Source organism: Oncorhynchus nerka, linkage group LG24, assembly GCF_034236695.1.
Source record: "Oncorhynchus nerka isolate Pitt River linkage group LG24, Oner_Uvic_2.0, whole genome shotgun sequence".
In the NCBI taxonomy this organism is placed as follows: Eukaryota; Metazoa; Chordata; class Actinopteri; order Salmoniformes; family Salmonidae; genus Oncorhynchus; species Oncorhynchus nerka.
This window is the reverse complement of record NC_088419.1, coordinates 11,293,595-11,314,177: the sequence shown is the minus strand read 5'-3', so window position 1 is coordinate 11,314,177 and position 20,583 is coordinate 11,293,595. Positions and strand designations below refer to the sequence as shown.

Genomic DNA, 20,583 nt, shown 5'->3' with positions numbered 1-20,583 from the left:
GGATGGGGTAAACAAATCATCCATTGGTTGTCTGTACTTAGCCAAAAGGTGTGGGATGGGGTAAACTAATCATCCATTGGTTGTCTGTAATTATCCAAAAGGTGTGGGATGGGGTAAACTAATCATCCATTGGTTGTCTGTAATTAGCCAAAAAGGTGTGGGAGAGGGGAAATAAATCATCCATTGGTTGTCTGTAATTAGCCAAAAAGGTGTGGGATGGGGTAAACTAATCATCCATTCATCAACATGATAACAGCCCTGACAGATAAACAAGCTTCTGTTACATTTAGTGATAACACTTGTAGGCTACTTGAGACATACATTCATATACAAAATAAAAAATAACACTCTCAATGTATGCTTTAGTCATTTATAATCATTGTCGATATGCAAATGAATATGCAAATTATGTAAAACATGGAGATTAATTGTGTGTCCTCCATTCTTTTCACTTCATTTTCTTTCCTTTATAACACAATAACAAACAGGGTCAAATCTGATACAGCAGTACATTATTTTTGCTCCTCCAATAGGAAGGGCCAGAAATTCCTTGACAGTTTTAATGTATCTGAATACGGTTACGAATACGGTCTGAGCTAATCACAGGTCTTCAAAAGTCAGTCTGTTAACACCTACTTCATCATGACACAACTATAATCAACCGTAACACTGTAATGGAAAAAACATCTAGAAATAATCCCTTTCAGTTCACTCTGCCAACCAATTCTTATTTTTGTACCAGCCAGTCAGGGGCGGGACTAGATCCCTCCGTCTCCTAGGTAACAACACTCTGTTAGATGGCGTCCCATCACAAAGAAGGCCCTGAGTGACACAGGATATACTTTCTAGTGAACCGTTATCTAGCAGCTCTTATTTGGGCTTCTGTGAACTCCTGGTCCCGCCCACAGGCCCCCGCCCACAGGCCCCAGGCCCCCGGCCACCGGACCCGGGACAAAGGGGGGATATTTAAGGGACACCTTTCACCCTCACCCTTTGTCCCAGTGGAAACTCCAGTCTTGGCGTACAACTTGGTGAGTGTCTTCTTTTGCTTTGTTCATGTTCCACTACTGCCCTGTAGCACTGTTTCTCTAGTGGACTCAGTACTGTCTATAACACTGTTTCTCTCTCTAGTGGACTCAGTACTGTCTATAACACTGTTTCTCTACTGGACTCAGTACTGTCTATAACACTGTTTATCTACTGGACTCAGTACTGTCTATAACACTGTTTCTCTACTGGACTCAGTACTGTCTATAACACTGTTTCTCTCTTGGACTCAGTACTGTCTATAACACTGTTTCTCTCTCTAGTGGACTCAGTACTGTCTATAACACTGTTTCTCTCTTGGACTCAGTACTGTCTATAACACTGTTTATCTACTGGACTCAGTACTGTCTATAACACTGTTTATCTACTGGACTCAGTCCTGTCTATAACACTGTTTCTCTACTGGACTCAGTACTGTCTATAACACTGTTTCTCTCTTGGACTCAGTACTGTCTATAACACTGTTTCTCTACTGGACTCAGTCCTGTCTATAACACTGTTTCTCTACTGGACTCAGTCCTGTCTACAACACTGTTTCTCTCTTGGACTCAGTCCTGTCTACAACACCGTTTCTCTCTTGGACTCAGTCCTGTCTATAACACCGTTTCTCTCTTGGACTCAGTACTGTCTATAACACTGTTTCTCTACTGGACTCAGTCCTGTCTATAACACTGTTTCTCTACTGGACTCAGTCCTGTCTATAACACCGTTTCTCTCTTGGACTCAGTCCTGTCTATAACACTGTTTCTCTCTTGGACTCAGTCCTGTCTACAACACTGTTTCTCTCTTGGACTCAGTCCTGTCTACAACACTGTTTCTCTCTTGGACTCAGTCCTGTCTATAACACTGTTTCTCTAGTGGACTCAGTACTGTCTATAACACTGTTTCTCTCTTGGACTCAGTCCTGTCTATAACACTGTTTCTCTCTTGGACTCAGTCCTGTCTATAACACTGTTTCTCTAGTGGACTCAGTCCTGTCTATAACACTGTTTCTCTCTTGGACTCAGTACTGTCTATAACACTGTTTCTCTCTTGGACTCAGTCCTGTCTATAACACTGTTTCTCTCTTGGACTCAGTCCTGTCTATAACACCGTTTCTCTCTTGGACTCAGTACTGTCTATAACACTGTTTCTCTAGTGGACTCAGTCCTGTCTATAACACTGTTTCTCTAGTGGACTCAGTCCTGTCTATAACACTGTTTCTCTCTTGGACTCAGTACTGTCTATAACACTGTTTCTCTCTTGGACTCAGTCCTGTCTATAACACCGTTTCTCTCTTGGACTCAGTCCTGTCTATAACACTGTTTCTCTACTGGACTACGACTACTTCAGACAGACGACAGAGAGAGGGGAGAGGAGGATGGCTAGATGACTTGGTGGCGTTAGGAAGGATTCACACTTTTGTGAGGTACTCTTGGGAAGCATGGTGCCGCTGTGTTGTTGTGGCTTTGGAAAGGGAAGAAGGATGTTTGGTTTAACTGCCAGGAGCTGCCACTGCGGTTGAAAGAGACAGCGCATCACCACATGTAGAGTTAATGCCTACAACGGATGTCTGTCTACTTCTAATTGGCTGTGAGAGAACGATGTTTTGAGGTTGTGGAGAGAAGGAATAAAGGGTGGAGAAAGAAAGAGAGCTGAAAAGAGCTGAATGGGGAGACAGGAAGACAGTACATGTAGTTCAGCAGTCTGCAGCAGCCAGGCTTGTTGTCATTGATTGACAGGCCGTGCTGGTGGCAACACGTGTGAACAGTGATCTGGTGATCAGTGATCTGGTGGATTGACCAGGAGGTCAGACAGAGGAACAGATCGCCCGCTGTGGAGCGCCAGGCCTCCTGACTTCTGACCACTGGACAGGTCTACTAATGAAGGGAGGTGTCATGCCAGTGTTGGCAGACCTTTTGGGTGGCTGGCTGGCTGGCTGGTTGGCTGGTTGGCTGACTGGCTCGTTGGCTGGTTGGTTGGTTGGTTGGCTGACTGGCTGGTTGGCTGGTTGGTTGGCTGACTGGCTGGTTGGCTGGCTGGCTGGTTGGTTGGCTGGCTGGTTGGTTGGCTGGTTGGTTGGCTGGCTGGCTGGTTGGCTGACCCGTTGGCTGGCTGGTTGGCTGACCGGTTGGCTGGCTGGTTGGCATGGAGGGATGAAGCGATGGAAAGATAGAGAAAGAGGATAATGGATTGAGGAATGGAGGGAGAGAGGGAGATGTAATGGAAAGGTGGACTGGAGGGACAGAAATACATGCTCTGAAGAGAGCTGCCAGGCCAAGCCTGGCTGAAGAGAGGGATGGAGAGGGACAGTAACAGGAGTATGGAGCGATAGATAGAGGGAAGCAGGGAGGGATAGCTGGACAGTAACAGGAGTATGGAGGGATAGATAGAGGGAAGCAGGGAGGGATAGCTGGACAGTAACAGGAGTATGGAGGGATAGATAGAGGGAAGCAGGGAGGGATAGCTGGACAGTAACAGGAGTATGGAGGGATAGATAGAGGGAAGCAGGGAGGGATAGCTGGACAGTAACAGGAGTATGGAGGGATAGATAGAGGGAAGCAGGGAGGGATAGCTGGACAGTAACAGGAGTATGGAGGGATAGATAGAGGGAAGCAGGGAGGGATAGCTGGACAGTAACAGGAGTATGGAGGGATAGATAGAGGGAAGCAGGGAGGGATAGCTGGACAGTAACATGAGTATGGAGGGATAGATAGAGGGAAGCAGGGAGGGATAGCTGGACAGTAACAGGAGTATGGAGGGACAGATAGAGGGAAGCAGGGAGGGATAGCTGGAAAGTAACAGGAGTATGGAGGGATAGATAGAGGGAAGCAGGGAGGGATAGCTGGAAAGTAACAGGAGTATGGAGGGATAGATAGAGGGAAGCAGGGAGGGATAGCTGGACAGTAACAGGAGTATGGAGGGATAGATAGAGGGAAGCAGGGAGGGATAGCTGGACAGTAACAGGAGTATGGAGGGATAGATAGAGGGAAGCAGGGAGGGATAGCTGGACAGTAACAGGAGTATGGAGGGATAGATAGAGGGAAGCAGGGAGGGATAGCTGGACAGTAACAGGAGTATGGAGGGATAGATAGAGGGAAGCAGGGAGGGATAGCTGGACAGTAACAGGAGTATGGAGGGATAGATTAAGAGGAGGTTGGGTGGAGGATTAGAGGGACAGTAACACATGCTCTCCAGCTCCCCTACAAAGCATACAGGAGGTACTATTGTGCCGACAGTTACTTGGCCACCACTGTTAATTGTCAACAGACAAGTTACTTCAGCTGTGACAAGGCTCTGTTAGAGATAGGGGAGGATTGAGGAGGGGAGGATTGAGGAGGATGAGGAGATGGGGGAGGAGGTAGTGTTCCGTGTGGCCGTGGTTTGGAATGACAAGGGCCATGGTTAAGAATAGAGACAGTAGTGGGGGGGGGGGGGCTCTACTATGTCCCTGTTTGGCTTTACAGGGCAGCTCTGACAAAGAGGGAGAAGAATAGGTTATCAGTGGTCAGTAAGAGTACTAGGTTATTTCAATAACGCTTTTGAAAAGTTATTTCTAGGAACATTTGAATTTATTTGCACTATTAAAACACTGACAACATAAAAACATTTAAAAAATATCATGGCATTAGGCATTATATTAGACATTATATTAGGCATTATATTAGACATTATATGATAACATATTAATTCACCAGTCACCTCCTTGGAGGATGTCTTTAACGTAACTGATTCCTAAATGTAGTGTACGGTGCCTTCGGAAAGTGTTCAGACCCCTTGACTTTCTCCACATTTTGTTTTACGTTACAGTCTTATTTTAAAACTGATTCGATATATTTTTTTCTCAGCAATCTACACACACAATACACCATAATGAAAAAGCGAAAACACATTTTTGCAAATGTATTAAAAAAAATGTAATACCTTATTTACATAAGTATTCAGACCCTTTGCTATGAGACTCAAATTTGAGCTCAGGTGCATCCTGTTTCCATTGATCATCCTTGAGATCTTTCTCCATCTTGATTGCAGTCCACCTGTGGTAAATTCAATTGATTGGACATCATTTGGAAAGGCACACACCTGTCTATATAAGGTCCCACACTTGACAGTGCATGTCGGAGCAAAAACCAAGCCATGAGGTCAAAGGAATTGTCCGTAGAGCGCCGAGAGGATTGTGTCGAGGCACAGATCTGGGGAAGGGTACCAAAAACATTCTGCAGCATTGAAGGTCCCCAACAACACAGTGGCCATGATTCTTAAATGGAAGAAGTTTGGAACCACCAAGACGCTTCCTAGAGCTGCCCCCTGCCAAACTGCGCAATCAGGGGAGGAGGGCCTTGGTCATGGAAGTGACCAAGAACCCGATGGTCACTCTGACAGAGCTCCAGAGTTCCTCTGTGGAGATGGCAGAACCTTCCAGAAGGAAAACCATCTCTGTAGCACTCCACCAATCAGACCTTTATGGTTGAGTCGCCAGACAAAAACCACTCCTCAGTAAAAGGAATATCTGCATAGGTGTACAGAGGCCCATTATCAGCAACCATCACTCCTGTCTTCCAATGGCACATTGTGTTACCTAATACAAGTTTATAATTTTAAAAGGTGAATTGATCATTAGAAAATCCTTTTGCAATTATGTTAGCACAGCTGAAAACTGTCGTTCTGATCAAAGAAGCAATAAAACTGGCCTTCAGCACAATACCTGAGGAGAGGATGGATCATCAGCTAAGGAGGGAGGTGGACACAGACCTGCTTCTTTTCACGTATAGCTTGTGGTTGGATGTCTTGTGAGACTGCAGTGGATCACTACCCTTAGTGGAGCACTACCCTTAAAGTGGATCACTACCCTTAAAGTGGATCACTACCCTTAAAGTGGATCACTACCCAATAGTTGTAAATGTAGCTGTTAATGCAGTGGCAGCCTCACGTCCAGTGATAAGCTAATGTACATGGTGTTTTGTGTGTATATATAGAACATCTAGGGGTAAATACTGTATCTATGTACATCAGTGTTAATGTGCTCAGACAGAGCTCTTACCACCGTGTCTCTCCTTCTAACAGAAGGCCATCTGAAACAAGACCAATCATGTGTGACGACGAGGAGACTACCGCCCTCGTGTGCGACAACGGCTCTGGCCTGGTCAAGGCTGGGTTCGCCGGTGATGATGCTCCCCGCGCTGTGTTCCCATCCATCGTTGGACGTCCCCGTCACCAGGTATGCCACTTAAGAGGAAAAAACGGATAGCCGTTGGCCGTTATTTGTTTGTTTACTTATTTCATGACGTCAAAGATAATAGGCTATAATACAGATAATGTAGTGTAGTTTACGTTTGTAGCGTTGAGTTGGTAATGAGACTCACGTCAGCCATGCGTAAAATTAAATTAATGTGTCGTGCGTTCGGCGAACTCTCCTGACCCGTGTTTGATCTCTATACAGGGCGTGATGGTGGGTATGGGACAGAAGGACAGCTATGTGGGAGACGAGGCTCAGAGCAAGAGAGGTATCCTGACTCTGAAGTACCCCATCGAGCACGGCATCATCACCAACTGGGACGACATGGAGAAGGTGGGACCCAGAGACGCCACTAAAGATATTAGACACTTGTGAATGATTTTGTAAGATGATTAAAAGCAGAACTTCATGTCTCAAGATACACATATGCTTAGAGACAAGAAGCTAATGACACTTGGGAAACTATCCAATATGATGCAAATAGCCTTATGAAACTTAACACATCCATCATTAATATGTCATGATTACATTATGCAAAACAACTCAAAGCTAACTCTTTCTCTATCTCACACTGTGTTCTGTTCTCGTAGAACTTCTCTGACCATCTCTCTCCTCCTTCTTCCATCAGATCTGGCACCACACCTTCTACAACGAGCTGCGCGTGGCCCCTGAGGAGCACCCCACCCTGCTCACTGAGGCCCCCCTCAACCCCAAGGCCAACAGGGAGAAGATGACCCAGATCATGTTTGAGACCTTCAACGTCCCCGCCATGTACGTGGCCATCCAGGCCGTGTTGTCTCTCTACGCCTCCGGTCGTACCACCGGTGAGTTTCCACAGGACTTCCGGCTATCACATTGCATACCACAATACCATATATACAATAGATACCATACCACAATACCATATACACAATAAATACCATACCACAATACCATATATACAATAGATACCATACCACAATACCATATACACAATAGATACCATACCACAATACCATATATACAATAGATACCATACCACAATAGATACCACAATACCATATATACAATAGATACCATACCACAATACCATATACACAATAGATACCACAATACCATATACACAATAGATACCATACCACAATACCATATATACAATAGATACCATACCACAATAGATACCATACCACAATACCATATACACAATAGATACCATACCACAATACCATATACACAATAGATACCATACCACAATACCATATATACAATAGATACCATACCACAATACCATATATACAATAGATACCATACCACAATACCATATACACAATAGATACCATACCACAATACCATATACACAATAAATACAATACCACAATACCATATACACAATAGATACCATACCACAATACCATATATACAATAGATACCATACCACAATACCATATATACAATAGATACCATACCACAATACCATATACACAATAGATCCCATATACACAATAAATACCATACCACAATACCATATACACAATAGATACCATACCACAATACCATATACACAATAAAAACCATACCACAATACCATATACACAATAAATACCATACCACAATACCATATACACAATAGATACCATACCACAATACTATATACACAATAGATACCATACCACAATAGATACCATACCACAATACCATATATACAATAGATACCACAATACCATATACACAATAGATACCATACCACAATAGATACCATACCACAATACCATATATACAATAGATACCACAATACCATATACACAATAGATACCATACCACAATACCATATACACAATAGATACCATATACACAATAGATACCATACCACAATACCATATACACAATAGATACCATACCACAATACCATATACACAATAGATACCACACCACAATACCATATACACAATAGATACCATACCACAATAGATACCATACCACAATACCATATATACAATAGATACCACAATACCATATACACAATAGATACCATACCACAATAGATACCATACCACAATACCATATACACAATAGATACCATACCACAATACCATATACACAATAGATACCATACCACAATACCATATACACAATAAATACCATACCACAATACTATATACACAATAGATACCACAATACCATATACACAATAGATACCATATACACAATAGATACCATACCACAATACCATATACACAATAGATACCATACCACAATACCATATACACAATAGATACCACAATACCATATACACAATAAATACCACAATACCATATACACAATAGATACCATACACACAATAGATACCATACCACAATACTATATACACAATAGATACCATACCACAATACTATATACACAATAGATACCACAATACCATATACACAATAACTACCATATACACAATAGATACCATACCACAATACCATATACACAATAAATACCATACCACAATACCATATACACAATAGATACCACAATACCATATACACAATAAATACCATACCACAATACCATATACACAATAGATACCACAATACCATATACACAATAGATACCATACCACAATACCATATACACAATAAATACCATACCACAATACCATATACACAATAGATACCATACCACAATAGATACCATACACACAATAGATACCATACCACAATAGATACCATACCACAATACCATATACACAATAGATACCATACCACAATACCATATACACAATAGATACCATACCACAATACCATATACACAATAGATACCATACCACAATACCATATACACAATAGATACCATACCACAATACTATATACACAATAGATACCACAATACCATATACACAATAAATACCACAATACCATATACACAATAGATACCATACACACAATAGATACCATACCACAATACCATATACACAATAGATACCATACCACAATACCATATACAGAATAGATACCATACCACAATACCATATACACAATAGATACCATACCACAATAGATACCATACCACAATACCATATACACAATAGATACCATACCACAATACCATATACACAATAGATACCACAATACCATATACACAATAAATACCACAATACCATATACACAATAGATACCATACACACAATAGATACCATACCACAATAGATACCATACCACAATACTATATACACAATAGATACCACAATACCATATACACAATAACTACCATATACACAATAGATACCATACCACAATACCATATACACAATAGATACCACAATACCATATACACAATAGATACCATACCACAATACCATATACACAATAAATACCATACCACAATACCATATACACAATAGATACCATACCACAATAGATACCATACACACAATAGATACCATACCACAATAGATACCATACCACAATACCATATACACAATAGATACCATACCACAATACCATATACACAATAGATACCATACCACAATACCATATACACAATACATACCATACCACAATACCATATACACAATAAATACCATACCACAATACCATATACACAATAAACACCATACCATAATAGATACCATACCACAATACCATATATACAATAGATACCATACCACAATACCATATACACAATAGATACCATACCACAATACCATATACACAATAAATACCATACCATAATAGATACCATACCACAATACCATATATACAATAGATACCATACCACAATACCATATACACAATAGATACCATACCACAATACCATATACACAATAAACACCATACCATAATAGATACCATACCACAATACCATATATACAATAGATACCATACCACAATACCATATACACAATAGATACCATACCACAATACCATATACACAATAGATACAATACCATATACACAAACAATTGGTATAATGCTACAGACACAATATTTTCTACTCCTATGACGACATGGTTTGACATTAAGTGCTGTTTACATTACTCACATAATATCCTTTAGTCCAGGTCTGGGCAACTCCAGTCCTCAGGTGCCTAATTGGTGTCACACTTTTCCACCATCCCTAACAAACACAACTGATTTAAACAGACTGCATTCTAAACTGAAGATCATGATTAGTTCATTATTGGTGTCAGGTGTGTTAGCTGGGATTGGGGCAAAACTGTGACACCAATCAGGCCAATAGACTGGAGTTGCCCAGGCCTGATATAGACACTTTAAGGGTAGTGATCCACTTTAAGGGTAGTGATCCACTTTAAGGGTAGTGATCCACTTTAAGGGTAGTGATCCACTTTAAGGCTAGTGATCCACTTTAAGGGTAGTGATCCACTTTAAGGGTAGTGATCCACTTTAAGGCTAGTGATCCACTTTAAGGCTAGTGATCCACTAAGGGTAGTGATCCACTAAGGGTAGTGATCCACTTTAAGGGTAGTGATCCACTTTAAGGCTAGTGATCCACTTTAAGGCTAGTGATCCACTAAGGGTAGTGATCCACTAAGGGTAGTGATCCACTTTAAGGGTAGTGATCCACTTTAAGGGTAGTGATCCACTTTAAAGGTAGTGATCCACTACAGTCTCACAAGACATCCAACCACAAGCTATACGTGAAAAGAAGCAGGTCTGTGTCCACCTCCATCCTCAGCTGATGATCCATCCTCTCCTCAGGTATTGTGCTGGACTCTGGTGATGGTGTGACTCACAATGTCCCCATCTATGAGGGTTATGCTCTGCCCCATGCCATCATGCGTCTGGATCTGGCCGGTCGAGACCTCACTGACTACCTGATGAAGATCCTGACTGAGCGTGGCTACTCCTTCGTGACCACCGGTAAGATGGCCACCAAGAACCAAGATTTATATAGGCAGGATTAGTTTCACATTATACAGAGACAAGTTGAGAGAACATGATCTTGGTAAGATAGGCTTATACTATCTATGATATGTTATTTAGTATACTAGGATTCAACCAACATCAAGATAAGCCTATCTATGATATGTTATGTATTATAAACTGGGTGGTTCGAGCACTGAATGCTGATTGGCTGCCATGGTATATCAGACCGTATACCACAGGTATGACAAAACATTTCTTTTTACTGCCCTAATTACGTCGGTAACTAGTTTATAATAGCAATAAGGCACCTCATGGACTTGTGGTATATGGCCAATGTACCACAACTAAGGGCTGTATCCAGGCACTCCGCGTTGCGACGCGCTTAAGAACAGCCCTTAGCCGTGGTATACAGAGCCTTGCAAAAGTATTCATCCCGCTTGGCGATTTTGCTATTTTGTTGCATTACAACCTGTAATTTAAATTGATTTTATTTGGATTTCGTGTAATGGACATACACAAAATAGTCCAAATTGGTGAAATTAAAAAAGTACTTGTTTTAAAAATGGAAAAGTGGTGCATATGCATTCACCCCCTTTGCTATGAAGCCCCTAAATAAGATCTGGTGCGATCAATTACCTTCAGAAGTCTATGAGGCTCTATGTAGCGTCTTTGAGGCTCTATGTAGCGTCTTTGAGGCTCTATGTAGCGTCTTTGAGGCTCTATGTAGCGTCTTTGAGGCTCTATGTAGCGTCTTTGAGGCTCTATGTAGCGTCTTTGAGGCTCTATGTAGCGTCTAATGTTGGGCTTGATTCAACAACACTCTGAATCTCCCCACTACAGCCGAGCGTGAGATCGTGCGTGACATCAAGGAGAAGTTGTGCTACGTGGCCCTGGACTTTGAGAATGAGATGGCCACCGCTGCCTCCTCCTCCTCTTTGGAGAAGAGCTACGAGCTGCCTGACGGTCAGGTCATCACCATCGGCAACGAGCGTTTCCGTTGCCCAGAGACCCTCTTCCAGCCTTCCTTCATTGGTACGTATCTCTCTCTCTCTCTCAATTCAATTCAATTTCGATGTACTTTAAGGGGCTTTATTGGCATGGGAAACATATGTTTACATTGCCAAAGTAAGTGAAATAGGTAAAACAAAAGTGAAATAAACAATAAGAAATTAACAGTAAACAGTAAATTACACATACAAAAGTTCCAAAATAAAAGACATTTCAAATGTCATATTATGTATATACACTGTGTTGTAATGATGTGTAAATAAGTACAAAAGGGAAAATAAATAAACATAAATATGGGTTGTATTTACAATGCTGTTTGTTCGTCACTGGTTGCCCTTTTCTTGTGGCAACAGGCAACAAATCTTGCTGCTGTGATTGCACACTGTGGGAGTTTTTCCAAATTTGGATTGGTTTTCAAATTCTCTCTCTCTCTGTCTCTCTGGTTCCTCTACAGTAGACCATGTTCACCTTACCATGTATCTCTCCACACACTTACTTCACATTTGACTCTGTTGCCATACATCATGTGCCAAACCCATTCCCGGAGGGAAGTGTCTGCAGGTTTTCAATCCTCCCTTTGTATTTGATTGATGAATTAAGGTCTAATTAGTAAGAAACAGGAAAGACCAAAAACTTGCAGACACTTCCTGCCATACATGTCACAACACTGTCCTCTAGTGTCCAATGGACATTGCCATTCTGTTACTGTTAGATTCCACACACAGCCATTTAATGTTAGCATCATTGATCTATTCCTTACATGTCTAACTCATGTAGGTCAGCTACATCCTGTCTGTGGAGGTGTCGTTGCTCACCAAGTGTCTCTTCTCATCTCACCTGCTAAGGTATGGAGTCCGCTGGTATCCATGAGACCGCCTACAACAGCATCATGAAGTGTGACATTGACATCCGTAAGGACCTGTACGCCAACAACGTCCTGTCAGGAGGTACCACCATGTACCCTGGTATTGCTGACCGTATGCAGAAGGAGATCACCGCCCTGGCCCCCAGCACTATGAAGATAAAGGTGGGGCAACATTTCTGTTCCACACAGGAGGAACTAAGTTCCAATGTCCACCAGGGTTGGAGTCAATTCCATTTCAATTCTCTCCTATGCTTTTCACTTAGGAACATTTGGATTTGATATTGGAATTTGGTGTACTTTCTGAATTGAAATGGAATTGACCCCAACCTTGATGTTCACACCAGTGTACTACTGAATGAAGCCATGTCTTGGGCGTGTATTCTATGTGGTATGGTAGTATGGACATTGGAACGTTGACTATTTCCAACAGTGTCAGAGCCGTGGATAGGCTGTAGGTTTACAGGAGTTGCCCCACTATCCTCCATGTTCAGCCAACTATCCTTTACTTTAAATAACAAACCATGTTTGCCTAATACTGTACACACGCTGGTTCAAATCAGCAACACTGTCTGTCCACTGTGCTAGAGTACATATGAGTTCTTAACCAACCCTCTCCATACACTTCACTACAATAACATGCTAAATTGCATTTAGACTAGAATGGCTAACTCTCTATATCCACAGCTGTGATTTAAATCATCAACACTGTCTGTCCACTGTGCTAGAGTACATACGAGTTCTTAACCAACCCTCTCCATACACTTCACTACAATAACATGCTAAATTGCATTTAGACTAGAATGGCTAACTCTCTATATCCACAGCTTTGATTTAAATCAGCAACACTTGTGCACTGAGCAGCAAAGGACCTTTAGCCTCTGAGATCTTAACCATCCCTCCACATCTCTCCTCTCCTCTCCTCTCCACCTCCACACCTCTCCTCTCCTCTCCTCTCCTCTCCTCTCCACCTGCACACCTCTCCTCTCCTCTCCTCTCCACCTCCACACCTCTCCTCTCCACCTCCACACCTCTCCTCTCCTCTCCACCTCCACACCTCTCTCTCCTCTCCTCTCCACCTCTCCTCTCCACCTCCACACCTCTCCTCTCCTCTCCTCTCCACCTCTCTCCTCTCCTCTCCACCTCCACACCTCTCCTCTCCTCTCCTCTCCACCTCCACATCTCTCCTCTCCTCTCCTCTCCACACCTCGCCTCTCCTCTCCTCTCCACCTCCACACCTCTCCTCTCCTCTCCTCTCCACACCTCGCCTCTCCTCTCCACCTCCACACCTCTCCTCTCCTCTCCTCTCCACCTCCACACCTCTCCTCTCCTCTCCACCTCCACACCTCTCCTCTCCACACCTCGCCTCTCCTCACCTCTCCTCTCCACCTCCACACCTCTCCTCTCCTCTCCTCGCCTCTCCTCTCCTCTCCACCTCCACACCTCTCCTCTCCTCTCCACCTTCACACCTCTCCTCTCCTCTCCACCTCTCCTCTCCTCTCCTCTCCACACCTCTCCTCTCCTCTCCTCTCCTCTCCACACCTCGCCTCTCCTCACCTCTCCTCTCCACCTCCACACCTCTCCTCTCCTCTCCTCTCCACACCTCGCCTCTCCTCTCCTCTCCACCTCCACACCTCTCCTCTCCTATCCTATCCTCTCCTCTCCTCCTCTAGATCATCGCTCCCCCCGAGCGTAAGTACTCTGTGTGGATCGGCGGCTCCATCCTGGCCTCTCTCTCCACCTTCCAGCAGATGTGGATCAGTAAGCAGGAATACGACGAGGCCGGTCCTTCCATCGTCCACAGGAAGTGCTTCTAAAACATCCCATCTACCCACACCTCCTCCATACACATTCACCCTCCTTCTGTTGTCTGCCTTTGTACCGTTTACTGTATATACATGTTCTGTTGTAATAAAATAGTTGCTTGTAACAATAAGCATTAAGTTACTTTGTTGTTGGATGTCTGTTCGGTGTGAGGGAACACATTCAGAATACGTAAAATAGTGTCTGATCTTCATTATAATTACACTATCTGGGCCCTGACACGGAACCCAAACCGGCTGTGCTCGTGCGCTATCGTGCATAAATGTATTTATTTATTTTGCCCCCCACACCCCAAAAGCGATCACGACACGCAGGTTAAAATATCAAAACAAACTCTGAACCAATGACATTCATTTGGGGACAGGTCAAAAAGCATTAAACATGTATGGCAATTTAGCTAACTAGCTTGCACTTCTAATTTTTTTTTTTTTTTTTTTAACCTTTATTTAACTAGGCAAGTCAGTTAAGAACAAATTCTTATTTTCAATGACGGCCTAGGAACAGTGGGTTAACTGCATGTTCATGGGCAGAACGACAGATTTGTACCTTGTCAGCTCGGGGATTTGAACTTGTAACCTTCCGGTTAGCTAACGTTAACTTGTCCTATTTAGCTAGCTTGCTGTTGCTAGCTAATTTGTCCTGGGATATAAACATTGAGTTATTTTACCTGAAATGCACAAGGTCCTCTACTCTCTACAATTAATCCACACATAAAACGGCCAACTGAATCGTTTCTAGTCATCTCTCCTCCCAGGCTTTTTCATCTTTGAACTTATGGTGATAGCATCTAAACTTTCATTGTATTACCACGACAACCGGCAACAAAGTCCATCTTTCAATCACCCACCAATGTGGGTGTGGGTATAACCAATGAGGAAATGGCATGTGGGTCCCTGCTTCTATAAACCAATGAGGAGATGACTTTCTGCGTCATATAGGAATGAGTTCTATTTTAGCCCTTGGAGTCGAGGACGCTTGTTGGCGCTCGCGAGCAGTGTAGGGGCAATAATTGAATAACATGGATTTCTACATTTATTTTGCGACGCACGCGACGTGTCCGGTCTGGTCAGCATGTGAGGCTGCGTTTACACAGGCCCCCCTACTCAGACTACGCCCCCCCCCCCCCCCCATTGGTCTTTTGACCAATCAGATCAGCTCTTTTGCCAACAAATGGGCTGCCTTTGTAAACACAGCCTAAGTAAAATGTTGTAAATAATCAACCACACGAGGAATCATAAGCATTACTACCGAAACAAGATGACAGTAACAGTGTGCCCATGGATTTCAACGATTCCAACCCTAGAAAAGAAACCCACCATGACCCATTCCTGAAAGTTAGGCCACAACCTTCTGCATCCCAGAACACCCTTGCCCTTTTCATCAATCCTCTGACAAGCAGTACCCTTCATTTAGCCAGTTTACCTCATCTGAAATAATAGTGGGGGGCCGGTTTCCCAAAAACCGGGGGCCGGTTTCCCAAAAAAACTTAAGGATAAATTGGTTCTAAGATTAACTTCGCCTTAAAATGCTTCTGGGAAAATAGGCCCAGGTTGACTTGTATTTGACGGAACTACATTTTTGAATATGATACTACAACGCCACCCTCAGTCTGATGAATGTTTTACATCTGCCAGAGAGGCGCTTAATTGAATGGTGTGTTTTCAAAGTGCCACAGGTGATTCTGATGGCAATAATTAAATAGCAAGAACAACTAGCGACTTTTCAGAATCGGCCGCAATCGTGTTAAAATAGTATGCCTGGCAGTTACTGGTCAATGACATTTAGGAAGATTGCTTCGTTTCCACCTACAAAAAAAGTTACAGAAATGTTAAGATTTCAGATAGGCATAGTGAAGTGGTTTGGCTCTATGTTTTGCAACGTCTTCGTGTGGTTCATGGGATAAAAGCTGAAAAACTGTCGGAAGAAAGCGAGAGGAGTTACTGGTGAAACACGGGTGTTTAGAGTGCCGCTGGAGAGTTTGCCACAGTGCTAACGTAAACTCATACATCTCCTTGGTCCGTACAATTGCCTTTATTTTAGCGCCCCAAAAGCGTAATACTTCCAGATCAACTGTAATGTCAATACCATTGTAAAGCACAATCTCTCCCCTTTCCAACAGAATCTGCCCGTTTCTGCATAATTCAAGCAGGCAATCAGCCCGTCTGGTCTTTTTAAAAATGGCGGGTGGGGAAGAGAAACTAATGCGTTATAGTGAGAAGGACAGATGTTTGTGTGGGAAAATTGCTTTTTTTCACTCGATCTGTCCAACTTATCACCTTATCGCCTCTAAAATGTAAATAAAACACTATAAATAGTTTATATAAGGTGTCATTACATACCTATTTGAAGGTTTGTGTCGAGTTTGAATCGGGTTTTTAGGGCGGTGCTAAAGTGATCAGAAGAAGTAAACAGCGGCTTTGAGATTGATGATCGCATGCAATGATGACGCAAGAAATGACTAGGTATCCCCCCCTTACCCCCGTCACTGTCCATTAGTTGTTTTTAAAGGATGAGAGAAGTGCTACACCTGATGGAGAGAGATTGTAAGACAGAAATAGTTGCTTTATGATTGCTGTACGTTACGACATGACACGTCTAGATGTAACGGAGGGTCCGTTTTTTTCAACTTTTCTCCAATACTATAGAGCCATTACCATGTCGATCAACGCTTGAATAGAAACCTAGTTCACACCCCCGATTTTGAAGTCAACACAGTCGCTACAGTCCCATTATTTTTCTTTGTAGCCTCGTTTGAATGTCGCTGTTATGCACATTTGTACGGAATGGGGTGAGTTTACGTTACATAGCTGAGTATGGGCTGCTACCTTGGTAAGAACACACAGGTTACAATTTAAGTAACTTTTTCAATAGACCTCCAATATATGTTTTTTTATTTTTTTATTTAAGTAAGTGACAAATGATTCATATCCCTTTCAATGTGGATTCTTGTGAACAACTGCAACACGCTGGTACTGATGGCCTGTTCAGAAAAATCAGGCTCTGTTGTTCGTCTGAGGATCGCAAGTGGTGTGAGTTAACCATAGGTTCTCTGGTGTTAAATGCATGGGTCATGGTAGCCCAAGATGTGCTCTTACAGAGTCTGTTACTCCTTAAGGTCCAAGGACCTCGTGTTATTTTCAGAGGTAGACTGTCTCTGGCAGCCTTAAACAGCCAAATATTCCATCTAAATGGGACTCGTTTCTCAATTGCGATACAATTCTAGAAATAAAGCCCTTTACTTTTTTACTTTTTTTTAATTTTACCTTTATTTAACCAGGCAAGTCAGTTAAGAACAAATTCTTATTTTCAATGACTGCCTAGGAACAGTGGGTTAACTGCCTGTTCAAGGGCATAACGACAGATTAGTACCTTGTCAGCTCGGGGGTTTGAACTTGCAACCTTCCGGTTCCTAGTCCAACTCTATAACCACTAGGCTACCCTGCCGACCCTTTACTTTCACATCACATAAAAAAAAATAAAAGTGTATAATGTCTATTTTACATGTTTTAATTTTTTTTAAACTGGCCATCCCAGTTGCAGGAAACAGTATTTCTCAGTGACACCATGTTTCCTGGCAGCCTTCTTCCATTATACCCAGGTGTGGGGAGCATGCTAGATAGCAAATTAACACAGGCGGTCCCTCTTCCGTAAACGTGCTGTGTAACATGGCGATATGGCCGTGTGGAAACAGTAACCCTACGAAGTGGTATTTTTTTGTGTTTTGACAATTATTTCACACTTAAATGAAAGAGAAGGTCCTTATGATTCCACAACCGTACGGAAAGCAATAATTGGTGATGTTCAAACCGAGCGTCGGGGCTCCAAGTCAAATGACATTTTATTCGTCACATACACATTTAGCAGATGTTATTGCGGGTGTAGAGAAATGCTCTTCACAAAACGCTCCCATACAGAAGACTCATTCATTCAATGACTCTTGTGTAATGGAACTGAGTCATGGTGGTTGATCCACGGACCAACTCAAACCTGTGTTGTCTGCTACATCTATTTCACAGGCTAAGCTGGACCACTGGGAAGCCTGCCTATCCACAGCTCTCCCTTGTGATGTGGCCAGCCTACTGAAGCTGTTCTGTCTGGAGCTTCCATAAACCCCCACACCCCCTCCTAGACATCCACTCTGCCCTGCTAAAGGCCCAGTTACTGCTCACGGTGGAGTAGAGGACCTCGGGCCTCCCAGCTGCTGTCCTGCCTACTGCCTGACAAGAACTGTGCCTTCCTCACACTTTTTCCATTTCAAAGGTCTCCCACAGGTAATGTGTTCAGAGCAGTACCAGGTAATGTGTTTAGAGCAGTGCCTGTGACATTAAGGTCCTGACCTCTTTGAAGAGGCTGTAGTATACTTACATACTGGGAGCTATGTTACCATTCTATTTTGGAACTCATGTTCTGTGCTGTGAAATATATTTAAATGCGTTTCCCAGATTGAGATGCGTATAATTTAGCAGATGCTTTGGTCCAAAATGTCTTGCTGTACTGTACAGTTCCTGCAAAGGTCATGTAATTGTTTCCTCTCTGCCTTTCTTTCCTTTTTCTCAGGTGTGCTGAGAACAGATGACTAGTAACCTGGCTGTGGTCTATGCCCAGAGCCACAGCCTGCTTCGCCAAGTCAGGCTCAACACATCCAGTACCTCATCCCTGTTGGCCAGGTCAGGCTCAATCCAGTTCCTCATCCCTGTTGGCCAGGTCAGGCTCAATCCAGTCCCTCATCCCTGTTGGCCAGGTCAGGAAGCTGTACCGAACTCCCCTGGAAGAGCAGAAAGCTGTACCGAACCCCCCTGGAAGAGCAGGAAGCTGTACCGAACCCCCCTGGAAGAGCAGGAAGCTGTACCGAACCCCCCTGGAAGAGCAGGAAGCTGTACCGAACCCCCCTGGAAGAGCAGGAAGCTGTACCGAACCCCAGTGGAAGAGCAGGAAGCTGTACCGAACCCCCCTGGAAGAGCGGAAAGCTGTAGCGAACACCCCTGGAAGAGCGGGAAGCTGTACCGAACCCCCCTGGAAGAGCGGGAAGCTGTACCGAACCCCCTGGAAGAGCGGGAAGCTGTGCCGAACCCCCTGGAAGAGCGGGAAGCTGTACCGAACCCCCTGGAATAGCGGGAAGCTGTACCGAACCCCCTGGAAGAACGGGAAGCTGTACCGAACCCCCTGGATGAGCAGGAAGCTGTACCGAACCCTCCTGGAAGAGCAGGAAGCTGTACCGAACCCCCTGGAAGAGCAGGAAGCTGTACCGAACCCCCTGGAAGAGCAGGAAGCTGTACCGAACCCCATGGAAGAGCAGGAAGCTGTACCGAACCCCCTGGAAGTGCAGGAAGCTGTGCCCGAACCCCCTGGAAGAGCAGGAAGCTGTACCGAACCCCCTGGAATAGCGGGAAGCTGTACCGAACCCCCTGGAAGAGCAGGAAGCTGTACCGAACCCCCTGGAAGAGCAGGAAGCTGTACCGAACCCCCTGGAAGAGCAGGAAGCTGTGCCGAACCCCCTGGAAGAGCAGGAAGCTGTACCGAACCCCCCTGGAAGAGCAGGAGACATAATGCTCTGGATAGAGTTCTATTCATCACATGTAATGGTCCATGTGGCAGTTGTCATGGTTTTTATGATTTTTGCATTGAAGATAAAACATGGGGGGTTTATCAATGTCATATTTTATTATAAAGACATTCTGTTATATCTTTGGAGCCTTTTTGACTGCATATTTAATTTATTTTTTATTTTACATATTCCCTGTAGCCCACCTGTCCAATATGTCTGTAAAACTTAATGT

The 20,583-nt window shown here is 43.4% G+C and overlaps 1 protein-coding gene across 1 annotated transcript; it reads left to right on the top strand.

Moving 5' to 3' along the window:
- The first annotated feature begins 925 nt into the window (after positions 1 to 925).
- LOC115107517 (actin, alpha cardiac muscle-like) lies at positions 926 to 14,929 on the top strand. Its single transcript, XM_029630895.1, has 8 exons — positions 926 to 1,031; positions 6,091 to 6,244; positions 6,467 to 6,595; positions 6,891 to 7,086; positions 10,945 to 11,106; positions 11,953 to 12,144; positions 12,966 to 13,147; positions 14,656 to 14,929. Exons 2-8 carry the CDS (start codon positions 6,116 to 6,118, stop codon positions 14,797 to 14,799), a joined length of 1,134 nt encoding a protein of 377 aa, XP_029486755.1. The 5' UTR covers positions 926 to 1,031; positions 6,091 to 6,115; the 3' UTR covers positions 14,800 to 14,929.
- The last annotated feature ends 5,654 nt before the right edge of the window (positions 14,930 to 20,583 follow it).